At 36.5% G+C, this 11,872-nt stretch overlaps 1 protein-coding gene across 1 annotated transcript; it reads right to left on the bottom strand.

The window, feature by feature from the left end:
• Nucleotides 1-9,388: 9,388 nt before the first annotated feature.
• On the bottom strand, nt 9,389-11,343 carry LOC107192063 (synaptotagmin-5). Its single transcript, XM_015581250.1, has 7 exons — nt 11,225-11,343; nt 10,938-11,128; nt 10,653-10,837; nt 10,467-10,574; nt 10,237-10,357; nt 9,795-10,141; nt 9,389-9,694 (listed from the first exon to the last, which is right to left on the bottom strand). Exons 1-7 carry the CDS (start codon nt 11,341-11,343, stop codon nt 9,389-9,391), a joined length of 1,377 nt encoding a protein of 458 aa, XP_015436736.1.
• Nucleotides 11,344-11,872: the final 529 nt, after the last annotated feature.

Here is an 11,872-nt window from a genome sequence, read left to right as displayed (position 1 = left end):
AAAAAAAAAAAAAAAAAAAAAAAAAAAAAAAAATAGTACACGGCGTACGCGGCTAAGTCAATAAACTGTGTGACGCAACGTCACTAGCGCGTTGGACGGACGGAGAGCATCGATACTGCGGCACGCTCTACCGTACTCTCTCGCTCGCATACCTCCCCCATAGACCCCAGAAATTCCACGGCACGCGTCAACACCGACGGAGAGCACCGATACCGCGGCTTGCTCTTAGGCTCTCGCTCTCTCCCGTTCGCCCGCTCCGACTATCTTCGGTATCATTCGGTACGCGTCGGCACCGACGAAGAGCACCGATACCGCCGTTCGCTCTACCACTCTCGTTTATTTATAATGTTCATATTCTCCAAATAAATATCATTTTTAACTAATTTGTTTAAGCGACATGTTCCTTTTAAAGTTTAGCTCTCCAGTATAAATCCTTAAGACCGTTATTTATTTTTCATTTCATATCGTTAAATACCATTTTTCTCACAGGATACCGACTTCTATTACAGTATCACAATATAATTGCAAATATGAAACTTCTTTACTTCTTCTCGAACATTCTAATTTCATAGCCCTAAACTGGGTACCTGAAAGTATTTCATTGAATTTGTGTAAAAGATTTTACTACTTCCTAAAAGACTCCGTGTGATATTTGATAGCCTAAAAAACAATGTACCGATAGAGGGTTTCTATTTATTTACGAAACTAATCTGACTATGGTCTGTTTTTCGAAAGATGATGCCTGGGAGGTAGGCCCGAGTTTTCGCGGTGTTGCCGCGATCGCGAGACACCTACGGCACTTGTGTCTCTCTCACTCTTCGCGTCTTAGCCAATGACGTGCGACCGTCGACGTGAGTCCTCGCCTACGGTCGTCTGTCTCCATCACACGTATTACAAACCTCTCGAGAAGGACCTACCTACAATCTCAAGGAGTGGGGACTGCGTTCGGCACGTGGCCGTCAATCATCCATTGTCTGGAAATGGCGGAGAATGTTGACGAGACGCAGAACGTTTTCACACGTCAAAAGTTAAAATACATGAATAAGATAAAGTTTATTTCTTTTGAAAGAATGTATTGTACCCAAATATTGAGCAACGTATTAAAAGGGGATTAAATTAATACGTAGGTTATTAAACGCTACACGTGGAAATGGCAGGGTAAAGAAGGAAGTTGGTTTACCGAGCGTCTGAGCGAGAGGCTTTCGTGCCGAAGTGCTGGAGGTTGGAAAGAGACACACAGTGGCAATGAGACCGTCACAACGTCGCACGAAATACGTAGCTCACGTTGGATCCCCACCAGGCCACGCGCTGAGGCAGGCCAACCTCCCAGGCATCATCTTTCAAAAAACAGACCATAGTTGCTGTATTCTTTCACACCAATTTTCAAGAAAATAAAACTTCTGTATTTCACTTAATTTGAGAGACACGTAGCTGAATATTAGCATACGTTCATTATTTAATTACTCGCAATAAATAAAATTTTTGTAAGTAAATAACGTGTAAGTAAATTCATATGTAAAAATTTACAAATTGCCAGAAAGTAATTATTCGTGCGTATTAAGATTCTTACAATAGGCAGTAAAACTATTCATACTCGCATATAAATTATAAATATGTAAATGTTAATAAAAGCGGTGTATATATTCTCCCACATGTAGATTTGATAAACTATTTATGAAACTACATCTATTCTGAATTTATCTGTTACAAATATACAAATGTAAGGCAAGATATAAAAACGAATAAAACAAGAACATGTGAAAAGTAACATTAATAAAATATCCATTAACATTTAGAATAAATTATCTTGTAGTTAAGTGAAAAATATATGCTTTTCCGTTTCATGTTTCATGACTGTCATATTTATCCCTTATCCTTAAACTGAAGCATCGGATATTTTCATTCCCGTCAAATCATATAGATACACGCAATATGAATGGAACATATAACTCTTCATTTGTGCTAATAATACTCAGAATTCATGCTTTATCGGTAACGTCGGGTATTGACACTGAAATGGTAACGGGGCGTCTGACGCCCTCGAAGCATGGGACAGAAAATTACATTGCATGTTAGGTCTATTCATATATCTCGTCTGTGATCTGACATCAAAGACGAGATTGTTATGTACAGTTGGCGCTCGTTTATTGCAGGCTATTTTATTTCACCATAGGAACGCCCTTCGCTCACACGTATTTCTCATTTATATGCGCGCTTTATTCTTATATTTCATTACAGAAAGTAAATGATTTAAAGTGATGAATGAATGAAACGTAAATGTAGGAAAATCATGTGTAACGTAAAAAGTCGAATACACAATTATTTTTTTAAACAGAATCGAATATAATAATTATTTGAAGGTAGAGGCTAAGGAATGTGTAATTTCCTTTTTAAATAACGTATTAACGAAAAGGTAATGTAATAGAAAATGAACGAAAAATGATCGTAGTTCGTTATTGACAAAAATATCTGTAGATCAGTAATGGGCATCAATGATACTGATAACAAATAATTATCTTTAAGAAACCAGAAAAAAAATATACGTACGGAAAATTGCAGATTTTTTTCGGGAAAAAATCATAGCTTGCTTTAAATTAACAATATAATAATCACCAATAAATTGAATATAATTCACCCTTTCGGAAATTCACCTACAGCTTGCACACCTGTATCAGTAGATCACTGTGCCGATCCTGTTCATCGACGGATGAAATGGTTTATGGTGGGTGGCGGCCAGTGTACAATTGATCGCAGGTATACGGTACCACCGAAAGACGTAGTGACAAGTGCGGTCGGAACAACGCACTGACCGTGATTATTTCACAGTACGGTCACTGAGACTGTCCACTTGTCAGAATCACGTTATATCCTTTAAATAGATTTGTTATTTAGCGTGTTGCTCCTACGTTAATTTATTGTTATAAAGAAACATGTTGTTCCTTCGGTAAGAAAAATACCAAAATATTCGTGCGACGAATACATGTTTCACTGTCACTGAATGTCACGAGATACTGTCTGTGATTTTTCTTAAAGAGCTTCTGCTACCCCCAAAACTCCGTAGTAAAACTTTAGGTGGGAATATGTTAGGACCAATGACAATTTAGTACGGTTTCCCGATTGCGGGAACGTCAAGCAACTCGCAAGATGCGAGTGGGCAAAAAACCAATGCACAATAACTGCTTCTCTCGAAACCACCCTTGAAGTCCCATAAATTTACCAACGAGAGTGCTAGCTAGATCCTGCAGGAACAATGTCCTTACTCGCAAGTCGACGCAACATCGGACTCTTGACCCTCTTTAACTTTCACGCATCTGTTTCACATAAACGTTCCTGTAGGACACCGTTTTTTCTATTTATATTATTTTGTACGTACGGAACTCCAGATTATTTCAATGAGAAGAAAAACATTTGTCTTTCATCTAACCGTCCTAAATTATCATTGGTCCTAACATATTCCCACCTAAAGTTTTACTACGGAATTTTGGGGTAGAAGAAACTCCTTAGGAAAAATCTCAGACAGTATCTCGTGACATTCAGTGACAGTGAAACATGTATTCGTCGCACGAATATTTTGGTATTTTTCTTAATGTAGGAACAACACATTCCTTTATAACAATAAATTAACGTAGAAACAACACATTCCTCTATAACAATAAATTAACGTAGGAGCAACACGATAAATAACAAAACTACTTAAAGTAAATAATATGATTCTGACAAGTGTACAGTGTTAATGACCGTACAGTGAAATAAACACCGTCAGTGCGTTGAATCGTCCGCACTTGTCACGTCTTTCGGTGGTGCCGTATATCTGCGATCAGCTGTGGACTAGGCGCTACCCCACCAGAAATCACTTGGGTCATCAGCAGCCAGGATCGACACAGTGACCTACTGACACATGTTTTCACGCAAAAACTGAACTTCCTGGTCGAAGGGTTGACATTCTTTCAAAATTTCAAAGAGTTTGGTTAGGTGGTCAGTGTTTGTAGCCGTGTAGTAATGTGACCATTTAGTGCATTGACTCGACCGCACTTGTCAACACGTTTTTCGGTGGTGCCGTATACCTGCGACCAGCTATGCACTAGCTGTCACCCACCATAAACCATTTCGTCCGTCGATGAGCAGGATCGATACAGTGACCTACTGACACAGATCTACAAGCTACAGGTGGATTTCCGAAAAGGTGAGTTCTATTCAATTTATTCTTGATTATTATTTTTTTAATTTAACGCAACCTATGACTTTTTCACGGTAATAATTCTACAAGTTTCCGTACGTACATTTTTCCTTAGGTTTCTTAAAGACAATTATTTGTAATCAGTATCACTTTAGCCTGTTACTGAACTACGGATTTTTGTCAATAACGAACTACGATCACTGTTACATTACCTTTTCGTTAATACGTTATTTGAGAAAGAAATTTACAATTTACAATAATTATGTATTCGTCCTTTTACGTTCATTTATTTATCACATTAAATGACAAACGAAAGATGATAAAAAGATCGATTTGTTACATCCTTTTTATTTGGTATTATACATAGTTTCCTGGAATGCATGCCGATTTGCTTCTTCGGAATTTCATAGTACAAGCGCAGCGTGTAGCCACCGGTAGCGCGGGAACTCGGCCGGCAAACTCGCGCTCTGATTGGTCCGGAGTTTTCGTTAATATCTCGTTAACAAAGCCGCAACTAACATTTTCGCTAAGGAAAAAGTGATTTCAATTCACCCCAGCAACCCCTCATTTCCCGGAAGTGAGACAATTTTGAGACACCCTGTATACATTTGCGCGTAAAAAAAATATTGAAATATTGAATATTGACTTACTGTATGTTTTATGTGCATTGCATATTTTATTACCACTTCGATCTTACTCCAAGTATTTGAGGTTCTTGTATCCACAAAAAAATTATATACAATTAACATGGATCATAGAAAACGTATAATGATATTAGAATGAAACTAAGATGAAATTTGCCGCACCTTCTTTACGATGCATGAAGAAACTAAGAAACTAAAATAAATAAAATTGTTAAACACATACATTTGGTGTAATATGAACCATTTCTAACATGGAGTTGGAATTCGAGGTTGAAAGTTCTTTTTACAAGTTAATGTCAAGAAGGACGGCCGAAAACACAATAGGCAAGGTCTTCGTCGATGGCAGTAAGACGTTACAGGCAATCCGCGGATGATCTTCCTGCAAAAGACAAGACAGTTTTATAATGTCCAGACTCGCACACCCTTGGCATCGTGGCCAAGTGACCTCGAGGCCCCGAGTGGTGTATGAGAAAAAAATACAGATGTTGCTCTAAGAATGTACGAAAAGAAACGCGACCTCCAAGACACTTTCCCATGCTGTTTTTCCTTCCCAAAAAGTATTGACCATGAAAGAGTGGGGATCGACCTATTACGCCAGATCGATCCTAACGAGGGAGGATCAGTTCAACAATATCAGTCGTCCTTTCCAAACGGTGCCGTTTGCATTCTACGAGCAAATAGAGTTCATGTTCGGAAAACTAAGTTTTAGTTTATTTAGCGATTACGTAGTGATTATTTAGTATTGTCGCGTATGTCGTCGTTATAAATAGTGCAAATTAATTATTGTAGGTTTTATTAAGTATTGTAGATTTTATTAATTATAGCGTGTTAAAAATTAGTATAAAAGTTAGTGTTAAATAGTTATCAATTAATTATTTTGAGTGTTAGTTTTGTGTAACCTATAGAGTGTTAAATCCAACGGAGGAACAGCTCGCGGGTCTACTTAATCGCGCAGTGTGTGAACATTTTTCGCGGTCGGGACAATCGCGCAATGTGTTATGGACACTTTTCACGGACGGGACAATGGCTCAGTGTGTGTGGACACTTTTCGCGGACTTCTGTGGTGTACGTGCATGTGCGAATTAATTTCGTGGATACTCGTGGACAGGACAATTGTGATACGTGACAACTAGAGGGGGCATTAACCCTCTCTACTCGATAATATTCGTAAGAAAATATTTACGTTTCTTGCGAATTTTATCGAGTAATCAGAGTTAATGCGATACAGATGGATTCGACTCAAATACCGCGGGCACAAGTTATCGACATCTTCTACGGGGTAAGTAAACAGCTGTTCTACCGACTTTTCCTGCACGTCGTTGAGTCTTTAATGTGACTGTACGCCCCTCATGAGCCGTGATCCGCTGACACACCGTGCGTTAATATATACATATGTATATGGACCACTCAAAAGTTAGGAAGCAAAATTAGAGAATAAGTAAACAAAAAAAAAGATAAGTTCATAGCAACATTAATATTTAATCTTATATTATTTCAATTACGATTTAAACTGTGTGGTTATTTTTTTTTTAAATGTATTATAGAAAAGACCATTCATTGTATATGCGTGGACGTGGACCAGCTGCAACAGTTGTTGGACACGGGAAATATAACATTAACAAAAAAATCGAATTTTAAAAATTCTTCGCAAATATATATTTTTTAACTTTTCATTTAAACTTAACTGAGAGGTTACTAGTAAAGCTAACAATTTTAAACGATCAGAGTTAGATTTCTAAAGTAACATTTTAGTCAAATAGATTTTTGTACGAATATTCAAAGTAGTAATGTATAGAGTTATAAGAATAACATCTAATTGTAAGAATAATTTGTGTATATGTAACATATTTATGTATATAATAAAAAATTTAAATATTGAAGTGGAAAACATTTATTTTCTTCTTTTTAAATGCCTCACAAATTAATATTTTACAAGTTTTTATTTTATTGAGAGGTTTCAAAGTGAAATCACAAAATAATTAAAAATGAAAAGTAAAACCGCTACACTGGGATTCGAACAGGGTCTACTGACTCTAGCTCACGTGCTGAAACTGCCGGGTGTGACTGAACTGGACGCAGGCTGTGGCGTCGGCTGAGTCGGCTCGTGAACGTGCTAGTCCCTGTCTCCACAATAATGCAGTTTTTGTCGTTTCGCTAAAATCCACATCTGCACCCTATCACCACTCCGACTAACCTCTCCTTATATTCATCAAAAGATTTGTGGCGGCACTACCTTCCTTCCTACATTCGCCATCAGAGGTCTACCGAGTTAACATCTTTCCCGCAACTACCTGAAGCCTTCTTCGTTTACGCGTTTAGACAAAAGCTGGACAAGTGTACGCCCAGGTAGTTCAGGTATCTGGATTATGTGTCAATTCACTACTGATATTCGTCATGTTAGCGGCAAAGAAAACGAGGTAGCAGACGCCCTGTCGAGAGTCGAATCCGTGACCGCGTCGTTAAATTACGATAATTTAGCTCGATCACAAGATTCAGACGAAGAGTTGAAAGGACTTTTGGCTGCGTCTGGTACCTCATTACAGCAGCGAGAAGGAAATTCTTGGCAACCTTTGGCTTTCCACACGAAATCCTTGTCGCCTGCACAGCAAAAGTATAGCTCGTACGATCGCGAATTGTTAGCGGTGTATTCGGCGGTAAAGCAGTTTCGTCACGCGGTAGAAGGTCGAACGTTCACGGTATACACCGACCATAAACCCCGAGAAGAACATACGCAGCAGACGAAGGAGACCGACCGACAACCAGGAGCAGCCTACAACGCAAGAGACGCGCCTACCAGAAGGATGAATGGATGGACATCACTTTACAATTGCCGAGACTACGTAATCCCACTCCTAGGGTGGCCTTCAGCAACGCACGGAGGAGCACGCAGCGCCACGATCCTCTCACCCTCCCAATGGCCACTCTAGGACAGCAGCATATACGGCTCGATAAGGTTCCAAGGCGACGCGCCTGGCCACGACGATCCTGCATCTTCGGCACGAGCAACGTGCTCGCCATTCAGGGTTTCCTGCAGCTGGACGACAGCGACAGCGCCTCAACAATACCCGCTACGACAGATAGCATACATTCACACAGATCGTCATCGAGTGGACACCAATCACAACGTCCCCGTCCTCGCTTGTTACTCAAAGGATTCGACACGAACTGACATTAGGAAGAAGAACTCCCTCTGATATCGTTCATCACTGGCAAGGGGGTACTGTGACGGCACTACCTTCCTTCCTACATTCGCCATCAGAGGTCTACCGAGTTAACACCTTTCCCGCAACTACCTGAAGCCTTCCTCGTTCGTATCTATACGTCCTTAACCGACCATCGTATATCCCCGCGTCTAAGGCAGGGTCTGCTAGGTAGCCTTACTGACGAGTCCACTAGCAGGCCCAGGACGAAACGCTCCTCCCTCTCCTTTCCTTTTCACATTTTTCCAGTCCACAGACGGCCGCCAAAGATTCAATAACAGGTGTATCATCGATATTCGCAATTCCAAAGTATTGAAGGTATCATCCTAACCAGTCAATTTAAACTTACTGCTGGATAAAGCTAAATATATACGTATATTTTTATTTCTTTGTACAGTTTGAGTGTAATTTCTTGTCATTACAATTTCTGTGATCATAATTCCTAATTCATTTCCTTTATTTCATATTCACATAAATGCATTCAAAATACTTAATTCAATATTTAGGTAATGTGCAATATTGAGTATTCTATCAATCAGAGGTTCAAATCTATGATAAAACTTCACAAACATATTTTTAAATTAAAAAAAGGATTTTTTTTACAAATTAAATTGTCGTAGAATATTCTATGCTGTACGAACCGTACATTGAATCAAGAAATGTATTTCCTTAATTGCAATATTTACATGTACATAACAAGATCAAAATTGTATTAAAAGATTAGGAAGAATCATTATAACTTTATAAAATCATTATACAGTTTTTACTTTATCTACATTTTATATAAGCAAACAAATATTAAAACTGCAATTAAAATCATTGTTCGCGTTTAAACGTCTAAAGCTACTATCAACCAACATTTATTAATGAATTTAAGATGAAAATAAGTTAGAACATGTCTGAACGTTTTTATTGTGAATATCATTTATAAAGATATTTAAGATTGAAGTGATGTATTGTTTGCAAAAATAAATGCATTTCATTAATATTCATTAATATTCTTTTTCATTTTTTAACAATTAATATTCACTGATTAATTAATGGAATAACTAAACATTATATTTTATAGTGTCGTTATAAATAAGGTGCTTCATTACAAAAATTTGGACAAGCAACTGCATGTTTCCATTTTAAATTGAATCGAAACAATTGGTTGATACTACAGCATAACTGTTATGATTTTTTCCGTTACATACACTTTGTGCTGTAATGTACATCTAGTTAGTAATAACAGTGTGTATACATTATGACTAGAAAAAAATTTCCAACGCAAACTTACATATACATAAACATACTTATTACAATAATAAATTGGTGAGGTATATGGTTTAACTTACTTTTAAGAGGGACGGTTTGTCATAAAATTATTAATCTTTCAGTTCCATAAAATCACCATAATAAATTTCTGGTTCAGAAAGTGGTAACCATTGTGCAGATGCACCCTTTCCTGATAGCACACGATAAAAAAGCTCTTTTTGATATTTACCAGACACCTCGCACTTAGCCAACAGCTCACCGTTTGCTCGTAAAATAATAAATTCAATTATGCATTTGGACAATACTTCACTATTAATATCAAAGCTTAAAATATCGTTCCATACAGGACTAATTGTTTCACGTTGTATATTAGATTTTTTTTTCTTAATACTTTTGCCATCTTGAATTATTTTCACCTTGAAAAATTAAAATAAAGATAATACAGCTATGATTTCAATAATCTAGAAGTAATACTTATATCATAAATAATCATATACATATATTTCACATACTTACTTTTACATACAGATTTGCGTTTGTTGAGTCATTAATACTAGGTAAGTTTTTAGCTCTGACAATTATAACTGTTAATTTTTCTGCAGCTGGTTGATATGAGAGAGAAACCATTAATTCTCCTAAAGATGGTAATTTGAGTCCACTATCAGTACTATATCGGAGAATCGGTTTTGTAATAAAAGTGGGAGTTGTATCCAAAAGATCAATCACTGAAGATAAAGGGAGTTGTATATAACCCAAACAATGATGCCTGGAGAATGCATCAAAATCATAAAGTAGAATTTCCAATATACGTCCCGCTAGTGTTGAATCTGGCATAACTTCAAACACAAAATCCTCATCGAATACTACAAATTATAATGAGAATTATAAATGATTTCAAATTACGTTTATTAATCTTCATAAATAATATTTAATCTTAATTTATCTATATGAAATTTACCTGGATTCAAAGTTCGCCTATGTATTCTAGTTTGCCATACGTTACTCCAGTCAGGCAACAGACGAACTTTAGCATAAGGATCTACAGTGCCACTTAATTCTCGTGCATGAAGATCATGTGCCTTTATAAACAAATTTTTATATTTTCTTTACATATTAAATTGAGAATTCCTTGGAAGAATTGAACTCTGTACATGCATAATAAAATAGTACATATATGTATGAAATTACCTCAACAAGTCTAACAGTAAGAATACCAGCATTTGCATCGTAAATTAAACCAATTTGTAATTCACCTCTGATTTCATCAGATGAAGATACTGATGTGGAAGAAGACAGCTTCATTGCATAAAAAATTAAACTTTAAATAGAAATATTTTTGTAAAATATTGTCTAACTTTGGTGTAACTTTTGTACCTTATAGGAAGAAGTTGTCTCAGTCTCACTACTATTGAGTCTAGAACATGAATTAATTATACTCCTTGATGGCTTAACAATAACCATACGTTTTTCAGAAGCAGCCACTGTTCCTTCTGGTAGTGGCGGTGCAAAAGTGTTAATAGGTGATGAAATATCTTCCGATTCTGATAAATATTGTAATACTGCAAAATAAACATTAAATTGTTAAGTATATTAGTTTTATTATTATTCAGTATAATATAATAATTAAATGTAATTTATATCGCTTATATTATTAATTACCTCTTTTGGGTGAGTCACTTGCGATACTATCAAGTATGTAATTAGACTGCCATTCTACATCAGATTGATTATCATTACTTTTTGAAGTCTTATTCTCTCGATTTAGAGAAACGTTAGATCCTAAGCCAACAAAAACCTCTTTTGATGATCGTACTGCTTCTTCAGCTCTGTTTAATAAATCTTTTTCAAACCTAAAGCGTATATACATATGTGTAATTGCTTTTATAAATTATTTCAACCTTCACTTTTAAAAAATAATTCAGCAGTAATTATTTAGGTATACATGCCAATTAAGAGACCGTCTGCGTCGAACACAAATTGAATACACAAGAACTGCTGAAATCGCTCCTGTTGCAGCTCCAACTGACCCCAGAACAGCAACAATCCCAATATCATGAACATCCATCTTCAATTTAAGCTCTAAGCATATTAAATCACAATCCTGTACAGTTCCATTTCCATGTAGTTGAAATAGTATTAATACTATACCATTGTATGTGCTACTTACTCTTCTTTTTACATTATTTCTTATGTGTTTTTATTGGAATATGCAATATGGAAATACACAGCATATAAAAATATATTTCCTCCACCACACTGAAATGTAAATATTGTTCTTGAAAAATTACATTTATAGTATTTTATGTTCAAGTATAAACATATGGTTGCGTATATAACATACGAAGGGTTAAACAAATAAAGGCAGACGACGTATTTGTTTCTGACAAAACGAATAAACATCAAGCAATTTTATGCGCATTTTCACAATAAAAGATATAATTTTCCACTGTATACCTTTTCTACGATACTATTGATTCTCGTCCTGCGCGTTCTAGTAAAAGTACATTGCGATTCAAAGATTACCGCATCCACGCACAGTGAAACCCGTGAAGCCAGACACGGGGCCATACACATATATGTATGTATGTACATTA

Source organism: Dufourea novaeangliae, unplaced genomic scaffold, assembly GCF_001272555.1.
Source record: "Dufourea novaeangliae isolate 0120121106 unplaced genomic scaffold, ASM127255v1 scaffold280, whole genome shotgun sequence".
NCBI lineage: Eukaryota > Metazoa > Arthropoda > Insecta > Hymenoptera > Halictidae > Dufourea > Dufourea novaeangliae.
The sequence above is the reverse complement of the archived record's forward strand: the minus strand, read 5'-3'. Positions and strand labels throughout refer to the sequence as shown.

Bases quoted from the DNA above. Each gene is read 5' to 3' on its own strand.
- LOC107192063 (XM_015581250.1), bottom strand. From the start codon at position 11,343: ATGGATGTTCATGATATTGGGATTGTTGCTGTTCTGGGGTCAGTTGGA. The intron at 10,575-10,652 runs GTACAAAAGTTA...TATGCAATGAAG, and splicing joins AGACAACTTCTTCCTATAAG to CTGTCTTCTTCCACATCAGT. The intron at 10,358-10,466 runs GTAATTTCATAC...TTGTTTATAAAG, and splicing joins TTACTGTTAGACTTGTTGAG to GCACATGATCTTCATGCACG.